Raw genomic sequence first — 27,791 nt, 5'->3', positions numbered from 1 at the left:
AACCTGGGTCGGCCGTGTGCAAGGCAAACACCCTACCCGCTGTGCTATCACTCCAGCCCCAAAGGTGTCTTCTTTTTAAAACTACTTCTACAGATGCTTTTTGGGTTTGGATTTTTTTTCTTTTTCTTTTTTCAGGAGGACCATATAGGATGCTGGGGATTGAACCCAGATCAACCAACTGTGTGAAAGCAAATGTCCTACCTTGCTACTATTGCTCCAGCCTTCCATAGATGTTTAATTCTCTCTACCCTGTCTTTTAAGATTCCATGGTAGCAAATGAGTCATTAGTAAAGTTTTACTAGCTGAGTCACCTCTTTCTGGGTTTGTTTTGTTGTTTTGTTTTGGGGCCACACCCAGCAGTGCTCAGGGCTTACTCCTGGCTCTGTGCTCAGCAATCAGAGCCCTGTGTCAGGGCTCTGGGGGCCATATAGGATACCAGGGATCAAACCCAGGTCAGGCACACAACACGCAAGGCAAGCACCCTGCCTATTGTACTATCTCTTCGATCCCCCCTTTTTCTGGTTTTGATAATATGTTTCCTACCTAGTAATTCTATGCTCCCCTCTTTTCTAGTTTGACCCAAAGATGCTTGCTGTGGGCCCTTGTTCCTGTCTTGATTTGTCATTCCTGTGACCCTAAATACTATTCCCTCTTCTCACTGCCACTAGACCCTAACTTATTCAACTGGATCAAAGGGATGGAGAGATAGTCTAATGGGTATGGTGCTTGCCCTGCATGCAGCCAAGCCAGGTTTGATTCCGGCACCCCGTACAGGCAGTCTCCCGAGCCCTCCCCAGGGTTGATCCCTGAGCACAGAGCCAGGAGCAAGCCCTGAACACAGCTGGGTATAACCCAAAAACGAAAACAAAAAATAGGGGCTGTCTCGATAGTACAGTGGGTAGGGCGTTTGCCTTGCATGGTGCCAACCCCAGTTTGATTTCCAGCATCCCATATGGTCCCCTGAGCACCGCCAGGAGTAACTCCTGAGTGCAAAGCCAGGAATAACCCCTGTGTATCTCTGGGTGTAACTAAAAAAGCAAAAAAAAAAAAAATTAGCACAGCAGGTAAGGTGTTTGCCTTGCACGCGGCCGACTGGGGTTCAATTCCTCTGCCCCTCTCAGAGAGCCTGGCAAGCTACCCAGAGTATCTCGCCTGCATGGCAGAGCCTGGCAAGCTACCCGTGACGTATTCAATATGCCAAAAACAGTAACAAAAAGTCGCACGATAGAGACGTTACTGGTGCCTACTCGAGCAAATTGATGAGCAACAGGATGAGAGTGATACAGTGATATAGTGGATCTTGACCCCATATGGGGTTGGGTAACTTATTAAAATTTGTTTTAAAATAAATATAAATGAATATAAATGGAGGGAGGAGGACGTTGAGGATCACACAAGCAATGCTCCAGGGATCATGTGGTGCTGGGGTTGGAACAAGAGTCTCCTGCATGCCGACCATACACCAGCCCTTGGAGCCATCTTTCTGGCCCAAACAATAAGCGTGTTTGTTATTAGTAAATGTTTGATTTGCAGAGCTAGCTGATTGAATTCTTTTCGGGGACCATACCTAGCAGTGCTCAGGGGCTCCTCCTGACTCAATGCTGAGAGGGTGCTCCTGGCAATACTCAAGGGACCATGTGACGCATGCACTCAGCCCAGTTGAGCTACCTCTCCCATTCTGTATACCTATTTTATGTACCCGGGGTGGCATAAAAATTTTTTGAGCAAAAAGTGGTTCCAAGTGGAAAAAATTTTGACAAACCTGACCTCAGTCCCTATAGCTGAAACTTGGGGCAAGAGCCTTTATTCTATCGTGATTGGTGGTTTGTGCATTTCCCTATATAGCTCTAAGTCTCAGTTTCATCCATAAAATGCTTTTAGGAATATCTGCCTCCTAGGCCCTGGGAACTAAATGAGGCAACAGAGCTCTCCTCTAGGTATCAGTCCGCCAGTATGATTCTAAGACTCAGGGCGTCTTGGTTATATTAACTCTGATTTTTTTTTCTTTTCTTTTTGGGTCACATCCAGTGATGCTCAGGGGTTATCCTGGCTCTGCACTCAGGAATTACTCCTGGTGGTGCTTGGGAGACCATATGGGATGCCAGGGATTGAACCCAGGTCAGCAGTGTGCAAGGCAAACACTCTACCCGCTATACTATCTCTCTGGCCCAATCTGACTAACTTTGAAAACTACTCTCTGAATTTGTCCTCAGTCTTTTCTAAAATGTTTGATTTCAGCTGTCACTTAACCTCTCTGAGGGTTCCTAAGACTATCACACTTTGGTTTATGTGAAGACCTTTATTTATATTTCATTATTTGAGCCTTTTAATAATCTGATAAATGTGATGAATTCCATTTTACAGCTAAAGCAGTTGCACAAGCTTCTAAGGACCTTGCCTCGCCCTGGTTCTGTTGGCACTTGCCTTTTCCATTGTCCAAGAAGCTGCTGCAGCTGCTGTTTGTGGAAACCTTCCCATTCTTTCTGCCTCATGTTAGTTTTCCTGGTGCCACAACAGACCCTAGAAGCCTGCACCCACACAGAATCACTTTCCAGCTGTCACCATGATCACTGCCCAAACCCTCCATTCATCCATGCTGACAGGGTATCCATGGATAGGGAAATGACAGTTCCTTGTGGCAGGAGGTGTGCAGATGAGGAGCAGAGGCGAAGTAAGATTTAGTAGTTGCAAGCAAGGCCTTTAGAGCAAGGCTGTCGCATGGGGTTGGAGACCCGAGTGTGGGTCATCCTGGGGAGCAGAAACACAGTGTTAGAGACATCCAGCTTCAGGTCAAACTCTCCCCTCGCCTTAGGTATCATCAGGTTGAGGAGTTCTTCTTTTTCACAGATTTCATGGCAGAGACATCCTTCGTGGATGGCTTTAAACTACCCACTCCAGTCTCACTCATCTTGATCTTGTCTGACTCAACAATAAGTTAAAAAAATTATTTATTTATTTACTTATTTATTTTTGCAGGAAGAGTGTTCGGGGCCAAATCTGGCAGTGCTCTGGGGCTATTTCTCGCTCTGTGCTCAGGAGTAATTCTTGGTAGTTCTTGGGGCCCATATATGACACAGAGCATTTGAATTAGAGTTGGCAGGATACAAGGCAAGTGCCTTATCCCCTGTAAATAGTAAATATTATTAAATTTTATTTTGTTTGTTTTTGTTTTGTGGGAGACACTTGGCAATGCTCAGGGCTTACACTTGGCTCTGTGCTCAGGAATCACTCCTGGCGGGGCTTGGGGATGCCACATGGGATGCCAGGGATGGAACCTGGGTCGGCCACACGCTATCTCACCGGCTCCTGTAAATAGTAAATCTTAACAATAAATAGATAATAAGTCAATGCCTCAAATGGTAAATCATCATTGCTTTATAGAAGTCCCAATCTGTACCCCCAGATAGACTGAGCTCTTTCCTGCTCCTCCATCTTTATTCTCTCTGTTCCTCTTGGCTGTAATACTACTTTTGTGTTTCAGCATTTAACCCTTCCAATAAATGTACTGATTAACAACCTCAGGAAGTTAGGAGTGCAATTGGTAAGTTCTAGAAATAGCACTAATAGGGTAAAAAAGATAATGTATGGCGTGGAGATAGAGCCCAGTGGACTGAGTGTAGCTTTGCACAAAGAAGCCAGGTTTCATCCTTAGCACTGCACAGGGGTCATTCCTGGTGAGCTCCAGGCACTAAGTGGGGTAGCCCAGGGCATCACTGGGGTAGCTCACAAACCAGAGAGAGAGAGAGAGAGAGAGAGAGAGAGAGAGAGAGAGAGAGAGAGAGAGAGAACTTAATCTAATTTTCAAACAAGTGCAGGAGAAATAATAAAATACAATAGTCCCCCCTTATTTACAATTTTACCTTCCATATTTTCAGTTATTGATGATCAAATGTAGCCTGAAAATATTATATGCCATAAGATATTTTGAGAGAGGCCACACTTTAACCTTTTATTACATATTGTTATATTTCTATTTATTGTTGCTTATCCGTTTTTGGTTTGTTTTGTTTGCTTTTTAGGTCACACCGGACAATGCACAGGGGTTACTCCTGGTTCTGAACTCAGGAATTACTCCTGGCAGTGCTTGGGGGACCATATGGGATGCTTGGAATTGAACCCAGGTTGGCCGTGTGCAAGGTGAACACCCTACTCACTGTGCTATCGCTCCAGCCCTATTGTTGCTTATCCTACTGTGCCAAAATTTAAAAAGTAAACTTTGCCATATTGATGTATATGTTAGAAAAATATATAGGGGCCAGAGTGACAGTACAGCAGGTAAGGCACTTGCCTTGCATATGATCAACCTGAGTTCGCGCGCTGGCATCCCATATGGAACTCCAAGCACTGCCAGCAGTAATTCCTGCATGCAGAGCCAGGAGTAACCCCTGAGCATTGCTAGATATGTCCCCCAAACAAACAAACAAACAAACAAAAACTAACCAAAGAGAATGCACTCTAGTCCTTTGAGTTATGTCCAAGAAAGGGATGGTTTAAATGACCAATAGGGACATGAAAAGATAAAATCATTAGTCATGGGGGTAGAGGGAACATGTAAACCTCAGTGGATGGGCCCAAGAGAATACAGCAGTTAGGGCATTTGCCATGCATACAGCTGACTGGCTGACTGGGGTTTGATCCCTAGCATCCCATATGGTCCCCTGAGCACTGCTAGGAGTTATTCCTATGTACAGAGTCAGGAGTAAGGGGCCGGAGCGATAGCACAGCGGGTAGGGCGTTTGCCTTGCACGCGGCCGACCTGGGTTCGATCCCCGGCATCCCATATGGTCCCCCAAGCACCGCCAGGAGTAATTCCTGAGTGCAAAGCCAGGAGTAACCCCTGAGCATCGCTGGGTGTGACCCAAAAAGCAAAAAAACAAAACAAACAGAGTCAGGAGTAAGCCCTGAGCATTGCTGGGTGTGGCTCCAAATCCAAAATAAAAACAAAATAAAAACAACAACAACCCTCAATGGAAGTACCACTTTACACCTCCCAGGGTGGTGATAATTATATATTATTAATTTGGGGGGGGCACTCCTTGCCAGGTTGTTTTCACTTGGGCGCCCCAGAGAGGGGCGGGTGAGAACCCTCCCAGCTCCAAGGGACCCAGCCCCCGGCAGCTGACCTCCAATATCCAACCACCACCAAGCTACAGGCCGCTTTCATTATAAAGACACTTCCTACCCATTTTCCATAATAATCACACCATATTTGATGGAGTTCAGACAGTAAGCAACAAATCATAGAGAGTAACACACACACACACACACATACAAGTGAACTGGACTTGGTAACATGCTAAGGCAAGCACCTTAACACCTGCACTCTCTCCCTGGCCCATGGCTATAGGTGAGCACACCCGGAGATGCTCAGGGGATCTTCCTGGCTTTATGCTCAGGTGACCCTCTGGCAGTACTTGGGGGATCATATGTGGTGCCAGAGATCAAACTTGGACTTTTAACCCCTGTACTATCTCTCTGGCCCATAAGTTTTTAGGTTTGCTTTGGGGCCATACCCAGTGGTGCTCAGGGCTTATTCCTGTGCACAGAGATCACTCCTGCTAGATATTATCACTATGGTCTCTCAAGCCCATGATTTTTAATAAAAGTTTAGAGGAAAATAAGTGTTGTTTATAACTGGGAGAAATTGGAACCCAAATATGTTAATTTGGGGGCCACACCCTATGGTGCTTAGGGATTACTCCTGGCTCTTTGCTCAGGGATCACTTCTTGTGAGCTTGGGGCACCATATTGGGTGCCAGGGATCGAAGCTGGGTTGACCACATGCAAGGCAAGTTCCCTATCCACTGTACTATCTCTCTGGCCCCTGGAACCCCATATGTTGAAGACAGAAAAGTAAAATGGTACAAACACTTTGGACAACAGTTTGGCAGTTCTTTAGAAAATTAGACAATGAGTTACCATAAGACCCTGCAACCCCACTTTGGTATAAACACAAAAGACACAGCATTAGTCATAATATCCACGGTGGAAATTCATATGTCATTCATTAATGTATAAATAAAATAAGTTATAGCTGTATAATATTATTTGACCATAATAGGGAATGAAGTACTTTCACATGCTACAACAATAATAGAATTGGAAAGTATTATGCTCAAAGAAAGAAGACAGACACAAGACCAAATGTTAGATGATTCTGTTTATATGAAATGTTCATAATAAGCAAATCTATTGAGACAGAAAGTAGATTAGTAGTTGCCAGGGACTAGGCAAAGGAGGATTTGGGGTAGAGCTGCTAATGTATTCTTCTGGGAGCGATGAAATGTTCTAGAATTAGGAAAAAATTAGGGTAAAGCATTTTCCTTACACACAATGGACAGGGATTCAGTCCTCAGTACTTCAGGAGCCCTGCCAGGAGTGATGCCTGAGCAGAGAGCCAGGAGTAAGCCCTGATGACAGCTGGCTATCGCCCTCCAAAGCAAACAAAAAGAAATGTTCTGAAATTAGGGGCCAGAGGACTAGTATAGCTGGTAAAGTGCTTGCCTTACATGTACCTGACCCAGATTCCATCTGCAGCACCCCAGATGATCTCTCAAGCCCTATCAGAAATAAATGATCCCTGAGTGAAGAGCCAGGAGTAAATGCCAGGTGTGGCCCCCAAACAAAAACAAAATAAACAAAGAAAAAAGTTTTTTGGAATCAATGATGACAGCTGCCCAACCTTGTGAATGTACTAAAAACTACTGCTATTTTCTTTTTTTTCTTTTTTTTTTTTTTTTGCTTTTCGGTCACACCTGGCAATGCATAGGGGTTACTGGCTCTGCACTCAGGAATCACCTCTGGCGGTGCTCAGAGGACCATATGGGATGCTGGGAATCGAACCCAGGTTGGCCGAGTGCAAGGCAAATGCCCTACCCGCTATACTATTGCTCCAGCCCCCATAAACTGTATATTTTCTTTTTTTTTTTTTGCTTTTTGGGACACCCTGGAGATGCACAGGGGTTACTCTTGGCTCTGCACTCAGGAATTACTCCTGGCGGTGCTCAGGGGACCATATGGAATGCTGGGATTCGAACCCGGGTCGGCCGCGTGCAAGGCAAACGCCCTACCCGCTGTGCTATCGCTCCAGCCCAAACTGTATATTTTCAATGGCTGAATGTTTTGTTACATAAATTATATCTAATTTTTAAAAAAATCTTACAAAGGCTAGGCCTCAATAAATGTCAGTTACTATCCCCCTAAAGGAAATAAGTGTGGGAAGATGTGTACCTGACATGCACAGGCCCTGAGTTAGATCCCTGGCACTACAAGGTCTGCTGGCACCATCAGTTGTAGCCCTGGTATAGCCCCCAAGTCCCCTGAGCACAAGGGAAATAAAAATTTTTAAAAAATGGAACAGATGAGACATATAGAAAATATATGCTATTGGATAAAATTCTGATTGCATCACTAAATTCATTCAATAGAGTGGAATACAAGTTCCATTAAAAGTCAAGGATTTGGGGGCTGGAGTGATAGCACAGCGGGTTGGGCATTTGCCTTGCATGAGGCAGACCCGGGTTTGATTCCCAGCATCCCATATGGTCTCCCGAGCACCGCCAGGAATGATTCCTGAGTGCAAAGCCAGGAGTAATCCCTGAGCATCGCTGGGTGTGACCCAAAAAGAAAAAAAAAAGTCAAGGATTTGGGGGCTGCAGATATAGTTCAGTGGGTATAGCACTTGCCTTCATATGGCCAACCTAAGTTCGATCCCCAGCATCCCATATGATCCCCTGAGCCTGCCAGGAATAATCCCTGAGAGCAAAGCCAGGAGTAACCCCTGAGGACTGCTGGATAAAAAATAAAAAATACAACAATGATTTGGCCAAATATGTCCCCCCCCAAAAAAAAATGTAACAAAAACAGTGAAGATTTGGCAGCTGGGTGGTCAATTCAGTGGCATAGTGCATGCTTTCTATGTGTGAGACCCGCAATTGATGCCTGGTACACAAGATTTAAACATACCTAAATAGCTACTAATGAATATCATCGTCCTTATCAAGTTATACAAAATGAGGAAGGGGAATCGACTTATGCCAAGTATGAACATAGACTTTGCTAATTGTTATCTCTGACCTCACAACCACCTTATAAAACATATTGTGGGGGCTGGAGCAATAGCACAGTGGGTAGGGCATTTGCCTTGCACTCGGGTTCGATTCCCAGCTTCCCATATTGTCCTCTGAGCACCGCCAGGGGTGATTCATGAGTGCAGAGCCAGGAGTAACACCTGAGCATCGCCGGGTGTAACCCAAAAAGTGAAATAAAAATACAGAGTGTGGGGCTGGAGAAATAGCACAGCGGGTAAGGTGTTTGCCTTGCATGCAGCTGACCCAGGTTCGATTCCCAGCATCCCATATGGTTCCCTGAGCACCGCCAGGGAGTAATTCCTGAGTGCAGAGCCAGGAGTAACCCCTGTGCATCGCCAGGTATGACACCCCCAAAAAAATACAGATTGTGCCTACTGCATTTCTTTTTCGACTTTTGAGCCACACCTGGGCAGTACTAGGGGCTACTCCCAGCACCATGCTCAGGGGTCACTCCCTGATGTGCTTCAAGATTATGTTGGGATGGATCAAACTCAGGCTTCCTGCATGCTTTCTGAGCTATTCCCCAGGACCTGTGCCTATTTTAAACCCAAGAAAACTAGGGCATAGAAAAATTAAATAATCTTGAAATAAATAAATAAAGTTGAAAAAATAGCAGATCTGGGGCTAGAGAGATAGTACACTGGTAGCATGCTTGCTATGCATGCTGCTGACTCGGGTTTGATATAGTGGGGGATCCCCATATGGAGTGATCCCTGAGTGCAGAGCCAGAAATAAGCCCTGAGCACAGCCAGTGTGACCCAAACCCTCCCTCCCCTGCAGAAAGAAAGGAAAGATGGAAAGAAGGAATGAAAAAAAGAAAGGAAGAAGGGAGGGAGGGAGGGTGGGAAAAAGGGAGGGAGGGAGGGTGGGAAGAAGGGAGGGAGGGAGGGAGGAAGGAAGGGAGGGAGGAAGGAAGGAAGGAAGGAAGGAAGGAAGGAAGGAAGGAAGGAAGGAAGGAAGGAAGGAAGGAAGGAAGGAAGGAAGGAAGGGAAAGGCAGAGGAGAGAGAAGGGAGGGGGGAGGGAGGGAGAGAGGATAGCAGATCTATCTAGCCAGGGAGATAGTTCAATGGGTTGAGCATAAACTTTACATAGAGAAAGTCTGGTTTCAAGCCCCAGCACTGGTCCCCCAAGAAGAGATCTGGGATTAGCCACTAAGCACTGCTGAGTGTTCCCAAATCAAGCCAAACCAAACCAAACTCAAAAAATAGTCTATCTAAGACTTGAACTTAGCTCTATTTGACTCCAGCTCTGTTCCTCTCCCCAATGCTCCAAATGAGAAATCAATAACCAGGCTGGGGGGCGGGAGCGATAGCATAGTGGGTAGGGCGTTTGCCTTGCACATGGCGAACCTAGGTTCGATTCCCAGCATCCCATATGATTCACTGAGCACCACCAGGAGTAATTCCTGAGCGCATGAGCCAGGAGTAACCCCTGTGCATCGCTGGTGTGACTGGGGGCGGCACGGGGGGTAGGGGGAAAAAGATCTTAAGAACCAGGCTGAGAAGATATCCCAAGTAGAAGAGCTCATGCCTTACATGAATGAGGTCCTGAGTTTTATTCCTGGCACAGCATGGCCCCCTGAGAAATGCATAAATACCAGTGGCCTATGCCAGGCTAAGCACATATAAGAGTTGCCCCTAAAAGAAGAAAAAGAAAAAAAAACAGAAATCTAGAAATATCACTCAGAAAGTCTCTAGCCCTTTCACTATTCCACAGTCCTTGCAAGTCTGTCTCCTCTCTAGGCACCAACCCTTCATAGCTGCAGGGAATGTTTACCCTGGGCAAGGAGGGCATTTTTACCCTTCATAATTCCCAGAACCAGTGAGGGACTGGGTGCTCCCAGGACCAAGCTGAGGGTTTTGTTTTGGTTTTGTTTTGGGTCATACCCAGTGATGTTCAGGGGTTATTCCTGGATCTGCACTCAGGAATTACTCCTGGTGGTGCTTGTGAGACCATATGGGATGCCTGAAATTGAACTCAGGCCAGCCGCTTGCAAGGCCGATGCCCTATTTCTATACTATTGCTCCGGTCCAAGCCTGAGTATTTGGTTTCGATTTTCTTTGTCTCTCTGACCAGAACAGTTATGGACATCTCTGGACTCCTAATACGAAGACAGAAAGAGAGCAGAGCCTGGCCTCACAATCTTTGTTTGGTTTTGTTTGTTGTTAGATTACACCTGGCAATGCTCAGGGGTTACTCCTTGCTCTGCACCCAAGAATTACTCTTGGCAGGGCTCAGGAGACCATATAGGGGGATTTGGGGGATTGAACCCAGGTCAGCTGTGTGCAAGGCAAATGCCTTACCTGCAATACTATTGCTTAGCAACATCCCCCCTTCTAAAAACTTTTTTGGGCCACATTTTGTATTATTCCTGTTTCTTCTCTTAGGAATCATTCCTGGCAGGCTTGGTGGACCAGATAGGGTGTTGGGGATCAAAACTGGGTTGGCCCCTAAGCAAGCTTTTATCACTGTATCACTGTATCATTGTCATCCCGTTGTTCATCGATTTACTCGAGCGAGTGCCAGTAACATCTCCATTCATCCCAGCCCTGAGATTTTAGTAGCTTCTTCTTACTCGTTTTTCCCAACGAAAATGGAGGCTCTTTTCAGGGTCATGGGAATGAGACCTGTCATTGTTACTGTATTTGGCATATCGAATTCGCCACGAGGAGCTTGCCAGGCTCTTCTGTATGGGTGTGATACTCTCGGTAGCTTACCGGGCTCTCAGAGAGGTGTATATATAGATATATATGTATATATATTTCCCTTTATGATGATGTGTCCAGGAATATGTTCACTCATGTGTGAGGCTCGGCCCAAGCACCCATTATGGTCTCCCAAGCACTACCAGGAGTGATTCTTGAGTGCAGAGCCAGGAGTAACCCCTGAGCATCACCAGGTGTGACCCCCCCAAAAAGCCAACAAAACAAAAACAAAAATAAGCAAACACACAAAATGAGATAAAATAACCAACAAAAAATAGGGAAGAAAGAAGATGATTAATAGAAAAGAGTGCTATGAGAATTGGGCAGAATCAGATTCTAGGGGCCCATGAAGTCCTGGCCATTATGATGCGGTCCTTCCCCAGACCTGGGAATGAAAAGTGTGGGGATCATATTGATACAAGGTACCTAACAAGGAAGTCCTTCAACTTAGAAATCACCATGAGAGTCTGAAAGATAGAAAAGTGGGTAAGATGCTTGCCATTTATGGGGTCAAGAACCAGGTTTTGATCCCCAGCACCTCACATGGTTCCTTGAGCACTACACAAGAGTCAGCCCTGAGCACCATAGTTATGGCTCAAAAAATAAAACAAAATAGAAATCACTGTTGGTTACATGACACATTGCTTGTCCAACGTCTTCCCCTTTAGACTTCCCATGAGCATGCTATAATCACGGCTCCCAGCACCTGCATACACAGTAATAGTCTGAACTGCATGTACTCACTCCAGACAAACTTCTGAGAACTTTTTGAGTCAGGATCCATATTTTAGGGGATGGAGGGATAATTCAGGAGATAAGATGTTTGCCTTGAATACAGTTGACCCAGATTCAAATCCCTGGCAGTACCCATGGTTCTCTAGTGCTGCAAGGGATCACTCCTGAGCACAGTCAGGAATAATTTCTGAGTACCATGGGGTGTGTCCTGACAACACAAACAACAAAATATCTATGTTTTACCATGTTTCAAATAGAATTTCTGGGTATTTCATTGAGGTCTTACTGAGTACAGGAACATTTAAGTTCATAAGTATCTCATTTAGTTCTTACAACAACCTGTGAGGCAAGAACATATGTTTACTTCCATTTTACTGAAAAGAAAATATAGTTCAGGGCTGGAGTGATAGCACATCGGGTTGGGTGTTTGCCTTGGATGCGGCCAACCCGGGTTCGATTCCCAGCATCCCATATGGTCCCCTGAGCACCACCACCAGGGGTAATTCCTGAGTGCAGAGCCAGGAATGTCCCCTGTGCATCGCCAGGTGTGACCCAAAAAGCAAAAAAAAAAAAAAAAAAAGAAAAGAAAAGAAAAGAAAAAAACATAGTTCACAGGAGTCCAGAGTTTTTTTGTTTCAGGGTCGCACACAGCTATGCTTAGGGTTTACTTGTCTTTGTGCCCAGGGATCACTTGTGCCAGCTCAAGAGACTACATGTGGGATGCTGGGGCACAATCCCGGGTTGGTTGCATACAAGGCAAGTGGCCTACCCACTGTACATCTTTTCTTTCTTTCTTTGAGCCTTTCCCACTGCATGTGCCCAGCTCCTCCAGGATTAATTAAAAACTCCTACACTTTTTTGTTTTGAGGCACACTGGGTGGTGCTCAGGGCTTACTCCTGGCTCTGTGCTCAGGTATCAATCCTGGAAGGACTCGGGGAATCATATGTAGTGCCAGGGATTGAATACAGGTCAGCCACATGCAAGGTAAGTCCCCTACCTCCTGTATTATCTGGCCAGATCAAAATTCTTATACTTTATATTGTTCCATTAAAAACAATCCACATGTATTCATGTGTAAAACATTAAATGTTGTAAACCATACTGTGTACCTGGTCATAGACACAACAGAGTTGGGGTGGAAATTTGAAGGATGGAAAATCAAAGGTTCATGAAGGTTGTGAGGAAACTGTTATAACTATTGGGCTGAGTCCATTTCCAGTTTTTTTTTTTCTTTTTGGGTCACACTCGGCGATGCACAGGGGTTACTCCTGGCTCTGCACTCAGGAATTACTCCTGGCAGTGCTCAGGGGACCATATGGGATGCTGGGAATCGAACCTGGGTTGGCTGCATGCAAGGCAAACGCCCTACCCATTGTGCTATCAGTCCAGTCCCCCATTTCCAGTTGTGCATAGTGTTCCAGGAAGTGGTTGTGGGCCAGCAATAGTAGATTTGATTTTGCTTTCTGGGCACAGTCCCTGCTATTCTCTGTGGGATCCTGTCCCTAGGTCTAGTTTCTCGAACACGATTAATTCTCCCTGTACTTTGTTTGTTTTTGGGCCAAAGTCCAGCAGAGCTCAGGGCTTACTCCTGGCAGGCTAGGAGACTGAACCCGGGTCAAAGGAGTGCAAGGCAAGTGCATTACCTAATGTACTATCTCTCTGGCCCCTCTCTGTAGTTTTTTATTAGGTTTCTCTGATGGTTAGAAGTGGGAAGGTGAAAACACAAAATAAGAAAATTCGACTCTGACCTCTAGGCCACAGGTGACAGAAAAAATAAATAGTATACAAAGTGACAAGGTTGTAAACAGAAGTTTGCCAGGGCCTTTGATTCTCGGGAGAGGTCATCCAAGGTCCACAATGTATCCCAGAGAAGGCGGGAATATTTGAACTAGATGCCTTTTTTAAGGGGGTTGGGAGAGACAACGCCCAGGGGTATTGTGGGACTTAATGCGGTACCTGGAATCTACCTGGGGGTCAGCGGCGTGCAAGGCAAGCGAAGCGCCTTAACCTCTGTGCTACCTCTCCGGCCTTTGAACTAATCTTTAATAACAAACTGGACCACTGAAATGCAGATGGCTAAATTCCACGATCCTAATTTGTACCAGGCTCTAAACGGAGTGCAGGGCATGTTCACTACTCATAACATATATGCCAGGGATTCAGGGAGGGAAAGGGGCTCCTGAACTCGCATCGATCACGAGAGGAGCCCAGGTTTTAAGGCCTCGAAGCAAAAGCAAGCAAGCAAAGGGGAGAGAACTAGCCGAAAGCTTCAGCTGCGCCGGGGGTCAGGCCAGCAAGTCCGGCCCGGACTCCGGGGAAGCCTTCCCATCACCGCCCTCGGACTGGGGCAAGGAAAGGATTAGAATAGTTACCATGCCATCCTGGAGCCTTCCCTCTGATTGGCCCGAGCTCCCGCAGCCCGGGTCTCTCTGCTCCAAGGAAGGGGGCGGAGCCTCGGTATAGCGTCACCCATCTTCTCCCGCCCCGGGCCCGGTGCAGCCACTCAGCAAGGCCGTTCGAGGGGCCCTGTGTGACGTCACGGATCCCATCTAGCCAACCGCCGCGGCAAGGGGCGGGACTCCAAGTCCCTCCCAGAGCCAGTCCCCTCTCCTCCCCCCCGGCTCCTCTAGGTCCCTCCTCTTCCCCCCTCTCCCCTTCTCCCGAGGACGTTCGGTTTCAAAAGACTCGTTGCCCAATGAGTAACGGGGCGGGCCTAGAGTGGCGGTGCCGTCCGCCAATGTGCAGCGAGCGAGGGCGGAGCGCCGGAGCGAGCCTCTGACGGCGAGCAGCGTGTGACGCAGTCGGGCCCTGTGCGCGCTGCGCCCGGAGCGGCGGTCGCTGGCGGTGGTGGTGGCGGAGGCGACGGTTTCGTGGCGGCCGCGCGCTGCTCGCTGAGCGGCGGGTGGCGGACGGGCTCAGGCCTTGCGTCCGGATCCTTGCCCTGCCCCCGCGCAGGCCGCGGTGAGTCTGGGGGCGAGGCGGAGGCGGCCGGGCCCGACAGGCTCCTCCTCCCCGCGGAGCGCGCCGGCGGGCGGGCGGGCGGGCGAGCGAGCGAGCGGGACGCCCCAGGCCCTCCGGGCGCCGGCGCCGCGCGCCCCGGGGCGCCCCGCGGGCCCTGCGGAGGGGGCGGGGCCCGCGACCCCGCGCCCCGCGGCCGCCCCGCGCCTCGGCCCGCGGCGCCTCTGGGAAGGAATCGGCCGGCGCTGGGCTCTGGGCCCGGACTCGCCCGTGGCTGCCGACGCCGAGGGAGCGCCCAGACGTTGAGCGGGCCGGGCTCATTCATTTGCTGGGCAGCGGCTCCGGCGCGGGGGGCCGCGGCGGGATGGACCGTCTTCGCCTGGGCTCGGTCCCCCGGGGAAACTGGCGGCTCCAGGCTCCCGCTGGGTGGGTCGGGAGTTGGGTGCCTCCAGACGGTACCTGAGTGAAGCTTGGGGTTGGCGGGGGACGCGGAAGGTTCTTTCCGCTTCTCCCCACCCCCACCGCACGCGTTTATTGTGAAATGAAACACATGGCGGGGGGCGAGCGGGCGGGAATCCGGGTTTCCACGGCCCTTGCGGGGTTTGGGAGGTGAAGGAAACCCCTTGCCCCTGACCCTAAGTCTCAGGAGAGGCTTGGAGCTGACTGCGGGGCCCGGAGGCGGCAGCCGGGAGTAGCCCGCGCCGTCTGACTCAGTCCGGGAATGAGCTCACACCCGGGGACTTCGTCCTCCCGGACCTGGGAATTGACTTTGGGGGCGGGGGGGCGCCGTCGATCGTTGGCAGCCGACCCTGTAGACCGACCCAGCGTAAGGGAGACACCTCCTGAGAGGTACCGCGCCTCGGACCGTGAGAAGTCAGACGGTTGCCCCCGCGCTCATCCAGTTGATGGATGAACAAGTCCTTGCCTGGTTTCCGGTTCCAAATGTGAACTTTTGGTGGCAGCGGTTGGATGCGGGTCTGCCCCATTTGCGAGCTCCCGCAGTATTGGCTGGGGGGAGAAAACCAGAAATCCTCCCCCAGACAAGGCTCGGACAGCTAGGCAGCCGTCTTTTTGTGCTTTGGAAACTGCCTTAAGTCAGGTAGAGAGTTCAGAGTGTTATAGAAGAAGGTTGAGACGATCATATTCCCCTTTATTGAGGAAAAAAACAAACAAGAAATGAGAATGGTCCTTTCCTGCAACAGTCTTATAAAACCAGAAGTACTTACTAATTGGGTAAAAGCAAAATCTGGACAGAATAGAGGTATTGGGGAATGCTTTATTGAGCTTTATAATTTGAGAATTATTTTTAGACTAATAAGATTGGATGATCAAATTGTTGTTTGAACCATTTACATCAGGATGTCACTTTGTTCTTGTTTAGGCGACAGACCAAAGACAAATAGTGCACAAGGGCTGAAGAGAACTGTCATCTAGATACTGACATGTGAATCGGGTATATTGGTCATTTTCTCAGTTCAGGCATTAACTCCCGGAATCCTTTCCTGGGTGTTTGCTCCTTTGTGGGTTTCTATAAAGTTTATTTGAATTTTTATGGCAAAAATCATTTTGGCTTTTGGTGTTTGGGTGAGGGAGCTGCACTCCCAGCGTTGCTCAGGGTTTTACTTGTTGTGTGCCGTGGAGTAACCCCTGGTGGTAGTGCTCTGGGGACCATAGATGGTGACTGGGATTCAAACTGGTGCCAGTGAGATGAAAGGCAAGTGCTCTTTATTGGACTTATTTTTAAAATTTTATTTTAGGCACCTTGGTAGGGTTTCATGCATATCGCAATCCAGCTAGCATCCCAGCTCCTACCTGAATTAATCTCTCTACTATCTCCCCAGCTATGTATACTATAACTATGATAATATAAGTTTGGTGCCTATATGGTGATTATTTTGGTGGTACTGAGCAGTCTCCCCATTCCCCCTTGGTAGAATATTTTTGTCTTTAAAAGATTCAGGTTGTTTGTCACATAGTAAATCCTCAGAAAGTGTACTTGATTGAGTGGTGCATGAATATGATGTAGTTAAGCCTGAAAGTAGTTTAGAAAGATGATGAGTATTTGAACTGCTAAAATATCGGTGCAAATAAAGGGAACCTATATCTTTTCATAGGTTATGTGGTATCTTGGCACCTGACTTGATTCATGCCCATTAGTTCCTAGATAGCAGAAAACAAGTAGGACTTTTAGGGAGTCAAATCCACAGCTTTGTAAAACATTGTTTATGTTACTTTATTGAGATACTTTAATGATGGGAGTTAACCTACAAAATATGGGATAGTTTTGGTATTTGTTTTTTAAAAAGAACACTACTTTCAGGAGAGATTGTTCAATAGGTACAATAGGTTGTTTGCCTAGCACACAACTAACCCGGTTTTGATCCCTGGCATCCCATCTGGTCCCCCCAAGCCCACCAGCAGTAAGTAATTCCTGAACATTACTGGGTGTGGCCCAAAAGCAAAATACAAAGAAATACCAGGAAATACCAGTTTAATTGTAAAGATTGCTGAAAGGTTAGGGGAACTAAGAAATTAGAGATCTCTCTCTCTCTCTCTCTCTCTCTCTCTCTCTCTCTCTCACATCTATCTATCTACCTATCTATCTATCTAGAGAGATGTATATTAGAGATCTATATCAGAGCAGTAATACAGTGGATAGGGCTATTCCTGTGCACTAGGGTAACTCTGGCTTGGTCCCCACACTACCTATGGTTCCTGGAGTCCTCCAGGAATGACTCCTGAGTCCAGAGCCTGCGCATTGACCAGGTGTGACCCAGAAGCACCAACAACCACAACAAAAAGAAATTTAGAGATTTAGCAATAGATACTAGAGACAAGGTATGTAAGTGCCTTTTGTTTGTTTGTTTTGGTTTTTGGCCACACCCAATGGTCCTTAGGGCTTTCTCCTGGCTCTCTACATTCAGGGATCACTCCTGGCAGGGCTTAGTGCAACTTACGGGATACCTGGGATGAAGTCTGGGTCCACCACATGCAGGCAAGCATCCTACCTGCTGTCCTATTTCTACAGCCCCAAATATTTAAACATTTCATAAAGTAACCCCTGGCTGGGGAAATAACTCAGTGGACTAGACTAACACAAGCTTTGTGTGTGTCTTGTTCAGTCCAGACTGCGGGTACCCTGTACACTGCTGGGCCCCGCTCCCAGACACTTGAGTCAGGAGTAACTGCTGAACACTGCTAGGTGTGTCCCAAACAAAATAAAAACAAGAAATAGCTCTGGGGCTTATTTTTGAACCTTACCTTGCATGGTCTAGAGGCCCTGAGTTTGAGCCCCAGCACTGCCAGGTGTAGCCCTGGTGTCCCTGTGTACCACCTGGTTGACTCTGGTAGCCTCCAGCACTGTGTGACCTGGAACTGGCCAGACAGTCTCACAGAGCAGATCTGAGTGTCTCCTTGTGTGGCCTGTCTGCCCCTGGCACTGCCTGGGAGACATCCCCTCGTCCCCCAAGATGAAAAAATTGAAAAATAGTTTTGATTAGCTATGTCTGATACCAAGTGTAGATTGGAAGCTGTAGATTGGAAATGAAAGTCAAGCCAGTGATTTAAAAGAAGCTATAGCAACAGATTTCTAGTTCTCAGAGGTCTTTATCCAAATAAATTTTGTTCTGACCAGGATCTCAGGGTCTCTGCCTGTCTCTCTCTCTCTCTCCCTGTTTGTCTCCCTATCTCCTGTCTCTCCATGTGTATATGTTGGGATCTTACATGTGTGATTGTGGTGCTTGTTGGGGCCTGTGTATATGGATGTGGTACAGTTCTTGCAGGGTGTCACACATATGCTTTGTGGGGTACATACTTTTAGTTTTGGCGCATGAATATCCTGGTTGTACAGTGCTTGCCATGTGTCACTGTGGTGTTTTCATGTGTACCTTATTACGCTTTATTTGGGGGGGGGCTTTGGGGGCCACATCTGTTGATATCCAGGGCCATCCTGTGGTGGTCAGGGGACCAGATGTGATCCATATGCAAGCAGGCACCCTGTCTGCTGTACTGTCCCACTGCTTAATTTTTGAAATAAGGATCCTCTCCGAGTGGTATTTCAGGGGGCCCAGGATCATTCCTGGTAATTCTCCACTTGGTGATACAGGCCTGGAAGTTGGGTGCAGAGGCTTGGTCGGGTCCAGAAGCCTAGTAGCATGGTGCCTCAGCTGCCACCAGGGCCACTCCTAGCAGTTTCTTGTTTTTGTTTTGGGGCCATACTTGGCATGCTTAGAGGTTACTCCTACCCTTGTTCAGGAACCGTATGGGGTGCCGCAGATTTGAACTGCATCAGTCATGTGCAGGGCAAGCACCCTACCCACTATACTATCACTCCAGCCCACAGCATTATTCAGGGGCCCAAGTAGTACTAGGTATTGAACTCAAGGCCTCAGACAGGCTTAGATATGTGAAGGCAGGGATTTCTTAAAACTGAGGTTCTTTTTTTTTTGCTTTTTGGGTCACACCCAGCAACGCACAAGGGTTACTCCTGGCTCTGCACTCAGGAATTACTCCTGGCAGTGCTCAGGGGACCATATGGGATGCTGGGAATCGAACCTGGGTTGGCCGTGTGCAAGGCAAACGCCCTACCCGCTGTGCTATTGCTCCAGCCCCAAACTGAGGCATTCTTGGCCACAGTCAATGCTTATGTTGACTATAATAATATAATACATATAAAATAATAAAATGAATTTTTATTTAATGTATTCAGAAAGAAACTGAAGCAATTTTTAAAGAGATAGTTGGGTAGCAGGGGCAAACCTGAAAGTGCTTAGGAGTTACTCCTAGATTTGCACTTGGGAATTACTCCTTTTTTGGGGACGGGGGAGGTTCTCACCCAGTGATGCTTAGGCATTACTTCTGGCTCCACACTCAGGAATTACTTGTGGTGGTGCTTGGGGAACCATATGGGATGCCAGGATTGAACCTGGGTCTGCCGAATGCAAGGCAAACACCCTATCTAAAAACTTTTTTTTTTTTTGAAAAAAAAAAACAACTTTTTTTGGTAAGAGTGATATTCATTTGTTAACACAAATAGCATATTTATTTATTTTGTTTTTGGGTCACACCTAGTGGTACTCAAACTGCTTCTGGTTCTGTGCTCTGGTGGGTTGCTCCTGGCAGTACTTGGGGGAACATGCAGTCTGAAGTTGTACTGTGCTATGGCATACAGTGCATGTGCAGCCCTTTGAGCTGTCTCTCTGGCCCCAAATAATTTTTAAAAAGGTTTTTTTCTAACTTTATACTTAAACAACATGACTTACAAAGTTGTTCATAATACAGTTGTTTCTGGCCTTCACCTTCCAGCACCAGTCCTCCACTATGACCAGTTTCCCACCCACCCATAAGCTTCCCCTTTAGTAGGCACATTTATATTGCTTGTTACAACAAAATGTAAGTGGAGTTATCAAAAACTGTTCAGTAAAAGAAAATTTGCAAAAGTTGTTACATCTTACAATGGTGTTATTTTAATATGTTTGGGGATTTACTGAGCTATCTGTTGCTTGCCAGTTGAGCCCTCTGTGTTAATTTTGCTTATTGAGCTTACTGGGCTTTTGTGCTACCTTGTCATCTAATTTGCTGTCCTCTAAATGGGCTGTCACTGTTGCGGAATTTGGAAGTGTTGTGTGGCTTCATACCAGGAGTTCCAGGATCTCCAAATAATTTAATTTTGACCAAAAAAATTACTTAAAGAATTGATAGAGGTGGCATGGGGGGGAGGGGCATACCTGGCATATCTGGCAGTGCTGGGAGCAAAACCAGAACTCCTGCCTTCAAAATGTGCATTTTAGCCCTTTGTGCTACATTTCCCTCGCCCTAGAGTTCTGGATTTAAGGCTGTTTTACATTCATATTTTAGTTGATGTGGCACTGTTGTCCCATTGTGCTGGGGGGTGGGGGTGATCACACCCTGCTGTGCTTAGGGCTTACTCCTGGCTCTGCTCAGAGATCAGTACTGGTGGCTCTGGGAGGCTGTATGCTATTCTGGGGATAGACCCAGTGGACTGAGTGTAAGGCCAGCATGAACTCACTGCATTGTATATACAACCTCCCTTCGAAAACATTTGGTGCAGTATAGAATATGAAGGACTGGAGTGATAGCACAGCGGGTAGGGCGTTTGCCTTACACGCGGCTGACCGGGTTTGATTCCTCCATCCCTCTTGGAGAGCTCAGCAAGCTACCGAGAGTATCCCACTCGCACAGCAGGGCCTGGCAAGCTACCCGTGGCGTATTCGATATGCCAAAAACAGTAACTAGTCTCACAATGGAGACATTACTGGTGCCCACTCAGCAAATTGGTGAACAATGGGACAACCGTGCTGCAGTGCACTTAGAATCTGAAAGTGCAATTAGAATCTGAAACCATCTAATTGCGTTTTTGTAATCTGTTACATTAAAATTTATTGGTCTGTCATGTACTTTGAATTGATATTTACCCATGCATGATTTTCTGACATATTTTGGTTGTTTGGAAGTATTGCTTCACTATAAGTTAAGCAGCTCTTCCAAATGTTGGCCGATTTTACAATTACTATTTCTTTTTTTTTTTTTTTTTTTGCTTTTTGGGTCACACCCGGCGATGCACAGGGGTTACTCCTGGCTCTGCACTCAGAAATCACCCCTGGCGGTGCTCAGGGGACCATATGGGATGCTGGGATTTGAACCCGGGTCGGCCGCGTGCAAGGCAAACGCCCTACCCGCTGTGCTATTGCTCCAGCCCCCTTTACAATTACTATTTCTACCCATTTCATCAGTCTCTTTCATAATTAGAAGCCTTTTTAAGTAGGCACAAGTTTTCAAGATTCTTGGAGCGACTAGACAGTACAGTGGGTAAGGTGCTTGCCTTGCACAAAGCTGACCTGGGTTTGACTCCCAAGCACTACTTATGGTCCCAGGAGCACCACCAGGAGTGACTTTAGCACCCGTGGGTATGACCAAAACAAAAACATTTTCTCCCCAAGTACTTGAAATCTGAATATCCATAGTTGGTTATTCTGTGAAATAATAGTCTCATGAAAAACAGTGTTCAGCTTTTATTTTTTTAACTTTATTTTTGGGGCCACATCCCGCAGTGCTCAGGGCTTACTCCTGACTCTGTGCTTAGAGGTCATTCCTGGAAGACTTGGAGGGGTTGGAAATTGACCTGGGTTGACACAAGGCAGACACTCTAGCTTCTGGTCCCCTATGTGCTCTATGCAAAATAATCACACTTTGGGCTGGAGAAATAGTACAGTGGGTAGGGCGTTTACCTTGCACGCAGCCAACCCGGGTTCGATTCCCAGCATCCCATATGGTCCTCTGAGCGTCGCCAGGGGCGATTCCTGAGTGCAGAGCCAGGAGTAACCCCTGTGCATTGCCAGGTGAGACCCAAAAAGCAAAAAAAACACAACAAAAAAAAACCAAAAACACACACTTTAAGGCAGTCTTACTGTGTTTTCCTAGCTTAAATGTTACCAATTGGTCCTGGGAAACTGACTTTAAGAAAAACTACAAACTAGGTTTTTAAATAATGCAATTTAATTTTTTTCAGTGTTGGCTCAGGATACCGTGTGTTAGGGATTGAACCCATGTGCACAGTCCATTGAACTGTCTCTCCAGCCCTTATAATGAGTATTTTTTTTACTGCCTTATCAATGCAAATGGAAGTTGATTTTTTTGTTGTTGTCGTTCTTCATTGTGTGAAGAATTCAGTGACAAATTATATTTAATATAACTTGGAGCCATTGTCTTTTTGTTGTTTGTTTTTGGAGGCTTTTTGTTGTGGGGGCACACGTAGCTGTGCTCAGTGCTTGCTCTTGGCTGTGGGCTCAGGGATCACTCCAGAAGGACTCGGGAACCATACGGTGTACAGAGGATCAAACCCAGGCTTGCTTTGATCAGATATGTACTGTTTTTTCCAGCCCCATCACAGAGAGTTAAGTAGATTTGTCTCCAAAGCTAATTTACTCTTCATTGCATTTGTAAAATGAATGTTGAAATGAAAAAAATTGTATTCAGTGAGGATGGAATTGTGTTAGATACTGTGGATTATTTAAAATTGTATTTTAGTTGGGAGAGACTATGCAAGATCAAGGTTTTTTAAAAATTTTTTTGTAAACCAGAGTCGCATTCAGTTTATACAGTCAAATGATTGGCATAACAAAGAAATTGCATAACTAAGAACAGCTGAGAGGTATTTGTTTATGTAACAAGGATTTTGAAAGTGGCAGGGAAGGGAATTGAGCCATGTTTTATACTGATAAGAGCTTGAAAGGTCTAATCAGGACAGTCTTGTAAAGCAGGTGAGGCTTGAGCCGCAATTTTTAGAAAAGGTGACAGTTTTTATAAAATGAATGTTTTAACCAGAGGAATGGCTTGATCTGGTAGGGGAGATCATAGAAACTGAAAGTGTAATGACTAGCAAATAGTTGGCTGTGATCTTAGGTGATTAAGCTAATCTCTTCTTCCTCAAATTCTACCTAACATCCTCTTATCCAGAGCAAAAATCAAGTCTTTTCTTCCTGCCTGTTCAGTTTAATTGTAGGTGATAGTTCCTGCCTTTTATAGTGCTTTTGTCATGATGAGGTAAGAGAATATATGAAGTACAATAGAAATAGTTTATTTTAACAAATAACTGTTTTTACTTTTTACTGAGTTTGATTCAGAGGAACTCAGTGGAGTAGAGAAGAAAAAATTACTTCCTGTTTATGTAGCTGTTGTCAGGGAGCTTTTAACTTGCTTATTGCTTAGTCATTCAGATAGCACTTAAAAGTGGCACTGGCTTGGTGGCTAGCAGTGTTTTAGGGTCTGATCATTAATTGTGTGGAAAGAAAACAAGTGTTGTCACTGTGTTTAGAGTTCACAAAGCTTATAGCAGTTGAATGTTTATCAAGTCATTTAGTTTAGTATCCAGAAATGACCCATGTTGATGCTCAAGGGATCATACATAGTACCTGGGATTTGAACCTGGATTAGACCAATGTAGCCTCACTCCTAACTCTGTACTGTTTTTCCAGCTCTTCACTATTTGACACACACATACAGAGACATACAAACACACACATACATGTATTGGTTTTAGGGCCACACCTGGTGGCAATGCTTAGGAATTACTCCTGGTGGTGCTTGAGGGACTATATGGGATGCAAGGGATTGAACCCGGCCCTGGTTGGCTGCCTGCAAGTCTGGCACTTTGCCTGCTGTACTAGCTCTCTAGCCTCAATATTTTAATTTTGATTTTTGGGTCACACCCAGCAATTCAGGGGTTACATTTAGCTCCGCACTCAAGAATTACTCCTTGCAGTGTTTGGGGGTCCATGTGAGATGCCAGGGATCACCGCATGCAAAAGGCAAACACCCTACCACTGTTCTATCCCTCTGGTCCTGACATTTTTCTATATCTTATACCAAAATTCACAGTGAGAACAAACTTATAAAAGAGGTAGTTAGGAAAATTCATTTTGGCTGTGGGTATGCCTTATAAGTTTGTTTTTTTGTAAATTTTGTTATTGGGCCATACCCATCTGTGATCAGGGGTCACTTCTGGTTGGGCTCTGGGGACTTATGCAGTATTCTGATCAGTCTGGCTGCTTTGAAGACTAGCGCTTTATCTGCTCTAGTCTTTCTCCAGCTCCGCTTTGTAAATTTGTAAGGCCTCAAGTGAAGTTACCTTTTGGTAACTGGAATACCCATGCTTGGGGCCAGAGCAATAGTATAGTGGGCCTTGCATGCAGAGGACCCAGATTCTATCTCCAGCATCTCATATGGTCCCCCAATCACCTCTGGGAGTAATTCTTGAGTGCAGAGCAAGGAGTAACCCCCCCTGAGCATCTCCAGGTGTGACCTCAAAAGCCACCTCCCTCCCCCAATCAAAAAAAAAAAAGTACCCACGCTTGTCAGAGTATCTCTTTCCTTGAGTAATGCGAGATTAGGGGCGAGGAGAGAATACAGTGGGTAAGGCCTTGCATGTGGTAAGGTCTTGTGTGCACTTGACCCTGGTTTGATCTCTGGCGCCGCATAATGTCAGTTAAGTCCCCCCAGGAGTAAATCTGAGCACCTCTGGGTGTAAGCCCCAAACAAAAATGTTGTATCAGTACTGCCAACTTATGTATTTTATGGGCTCCTCATTTATTTACTTATTTTAGTTTTGGGGTCTAAATTAGGCCCAACAATGCTAGGGGGTAGGGCATGTGTTGGGGATTGAACGTGGAAAACATGCTCCTTTGAGTTGAGCAGTGGTATCCATTCTTAAGATACCACTTACTCCTATCCATAAGAATGGGTACCACTGCTCTGTCTTCTGTTCTTTCTCTTCTCTGGGGGACTATATGGTGCCAGATCTTTGAGAACTTCAGACCTTTGAGCTGTCTCCCTGGCGCAGTCTGTAAGCAATTAGGCAGTATCACTTGATATCCTGGGCACCGGTGGTGAGCATGAAGGAAAAGGCAGGAAAACTTTCTTTGTGCTGGCAGCCACTGACTTTGTGCTGGCAGCCATGTGAGGGTACTTGTAATTGTGTGTTGTGTATGTGTGTGATTTTTGTTTGTTTTGTTTTGGGGTCTTACCTGGCTATGCTCAGGGCTTCTCTTCTTGGTGACTGCACTCAGGGATCACTACCTTTAGGGGGTACTTGGGAGATTGGACCCAGGTTGTTTACAAGCAGGGCAAGTGTCTTACTCTCTGTACCTTTCTAGTCGTAATTTAAATTTTTTGGTTTTGGGGTCATACCTGGCAGTGTTCGGGGCTTCTCCTGAGCTCAAGGGACCAGATGGGGTGCTGGGAACTGAACACGGGTTGGCCCTGTGCAAGGCAAGCTTCTGACTCCATGTACTATTTCCCCAGCCCCCCTCCCTTTTTTACGGGGAGGCACACCCAGTGATGCCGGAGATTATGCCTGGTTCTGCACTCAGGAAGTATTCCTTATGGTGCTCAAGGGAATATATAGGATACTAGGAATTAAACCCTATTGGCCATGTGCAAGGCTAGCACTCTACCTGCTGAACTATCTCTAAGGGCACCCTCTCTCTTTTTTAAAAAAATTTTGGCTCACTTTTGGAGATGCTTAGTGGTCATTCCTGGCTGCACTCAAGAATTACTCCTGGTGGTGCTTGCAGGACCATATATGATGCTGGGGATCTAACCTGAGTTGGCCTTGTGCAGAGCAAGAGCCCTACCTGCTGTACTTCTTTCTGCCCCCAGCCTCTATTTTTTTCATTTGTTTGTTTTTCATTTTGGAGCCACACCTGATGATGCTCAGGGGTTACTGGCTTTGCACTCAGGGATTACTTCTGTAGGGATTGGGGTCTGTTTGGAATTCTGGGGATAGAACCTGGGTCTACCACATGCAGGCAAGCACTCTACTCACTGTGCTGTCTCTAGTCTCTCAGTCTGTGTTTTCATTGGAGGGGGCCCCACACCCATCAGTGCTCAGGAAATCACTTACAGTGCTTAGGAGACCATATGCAGTGCTGGGATTGAAACTGTGCATACTCAGAGCAACCTTGGGTCCAGTGGACACTGTGTGGCACCGACTCTCACCTCCGTGTACTCTGCCTCTTCCACTACATCGCCATTGTGAAGTGAAGATGCTCCCTCGGTGGATTCTGTCACCTGCACTACAGATATCAAGACATTTTCTTGAGAATAATAGCTTGTTTGGGGATTGAGTAGAGGAGGGAATCTGGGAACACCAGTGGGAAGTTGACACTGGTGGTGGGATGGTGTTGAAATATTATATGCATAAAACTCAGCTATCAATAACTTTGTAAATCACAGTTCTTTAATAAATTTTTAAGAGAAAAAAAAAACCCTGCATGCTGCATGCAAAGCATGCTTTCGGCCCCTTCAGCCTGTGTTTTAAAAACAATTGTTGACTCCAAATCTTGGTTCCCTGCATCCCCACTCTGGGTATGTAATTTCTCCTTTACAGTCCTCCATCTGGGACTGTCCATGTTCTTCAACACACAAAGTTGTTACTTTTGAGTTTTCTCTTTTTGAATAATTCTTTTTTTGTTTGTTTGATTTTTTTGGGTCACACCCGGCGATGCTCAGGGGTTACTCCTGGCTGTACACTCAGGAATTACCCCTGGCAGTGCTCAGGGAACCATATGGGATGCTGGGAATCGAACCTGGGTTGGCCGCGTGCAAGGCAAAAGCCATACCCACAGTGCTATTGTTCCAGCCCCTTTTTGGATAATCCTTAAATAACATTTTACTTAGAGACTTGAGTATGCATGCGTGCAAGTGCATGCATGTGCACGTGTGCATACACACAGACATTAGTAGTTAGTGTCATTAACGTGGCACAGGTGCTGCAGCTTCTGCTAAGCTATCACTTTCTGTGAGCCACTGATGTCATGCATCGGCATTACTTTTATCTAAGCTTATTCAGACACCAGGTTCTAGAATAATAATTTATACTACTCCTCTCCTGAAGAAGTTAATTTTGTACTACTTTTGTTCTGGAAAGTTGAGGGGAGTTTTGGGGGAAGCCTACTCTGAATTGAAAAGATTTCTGATAGAGTTTTATTGACTGCTGTTGGAGTCACCACCTGTGGGAGAGAAGCAAGGAGCCTGGAATGGGCAGTGGGAGAAACTGAGTTATCACAGTGTCTTTTTGTGCATATGTGCCACACTGCTCAGGGACACCAGATGATGGTACGAAGATCAAACCCTGCAACCTCTGCATGCCAGGCATGCACTCCAGCCTTTGAGCTAATTTCCAAGCCTGAAAGCGATAATTTTAGTAATAAAGGCCTTAGTCATCTTATGGAGATTATAAATAATGGGATCATGCTTATGTTATTCGGGTGACCTAGGAACTAACTCAAAGTGGTAATGTGTATGCATTTTCTGAATAATTTGTTTTCTAATCCTTTTTTATTTCCATTGCAGTTTTCTGAAGTGAAGACTCATTTTGAAGATGTTTAATAAATCATTTGGAACACCCTTTGGGGGTGGTACAGGTGGCTTTGGCACAACTTCTACATTTGGACAGAGTGAGTTTGTTTTTCTAAAGTACATTTAGTTTTTGTTTTGGGGCCAGACCATGTACTATTCCTGGCTTTGCCCTTAGGGATCACTCCTGGTGATCCTTAGGGATCATTAAGGATCACCCCCGGTGATGCTCAGTTGTGTTGGGAATTAAACCTGGGTTTCACGTACAGTCTGTTTCCTTATTTGGGGGGTGGGGGCACCTGACATGCTCAGTTACTCCCAACTCTGCACTGTGAAATTAATGGCCATGCTTGGGGGACAGTAAGATGCAGGGGATCGAACTTGGAGTGGATATGTACAAGGCAAGTGCCCTACCCTCTGTGCTGTCT

At 46.3% G+C, this 27,791-nt stretch overlaps 2 protein-coding genes across 5 annotated transcripts in view; one reads left to right on the top strand and one right to left on the bottom strand.

Moving 5' to 3' along the window:
• Positions 1-14,245: 14,245 nt before the first annotated feature.
• LOC129405916 (basic proline-rich protein-like) lies at positions 14,246-15,476 on the bottom strand. The gene is made up of 2 exons (XM_055143637.1): positions 15,344-15,476; positions 14,246-15,195 (listed from the first exon to the last, which is right to left on the bottom strand). The coding sequence occupies exons 1-2, from the start codon at positions 15,474-15,476 to the stop codon at positions 14,246-14,248; spliced, it is 1,083 nt and encodes a 360-aa protein (XP_054999612.1).
• The window catches only part of NUP98 (nucleoporin 98 and 96 precursor), a 92,798-nt gene continuing 79,344 nt past the window's right edge, over positions 14,338-27,791 (top strand). For all 4 annotated transcript variants that reach the window (XM_055141848.1, XM_055141847.1, XM_055141845.1 and 1 more), the window contains exons 1-2: positions 14,338-14,493; positions 27,361-27,464. In XM_055141848.1, the coding sequence (XP_054997823.1) occupies positions 27,389-27,464 (76 nt within the window). In that variant the 5' untranslated portion in view covers positions 14,338-14,493; positions 27,361-27,388. The remainder of the gene's footprint in view (positions 14,494-27,360; positions 27,465-27,791) is intronic.

The sequence above is a fragment of the Sorex araneus genome, chromosome 6, assembly GCF_027595985.1.
Source record: "Sorex araneus isolate mSorAra2 chromosome 6, mSorAra2.pri, whole genome shotgun sequence".
Taxonomy (NCBI): Eukaryota; Metazoa; Chordata; class Mammalia; order Eulipotyphla; family Soricidae; genus Sorex; species Sorex araneus.
The sequence above is the reverse complement of the archived record's forward strand: the minus strand, read 5'-3'. Positions and strand labels throughout refer to the sequence as shown.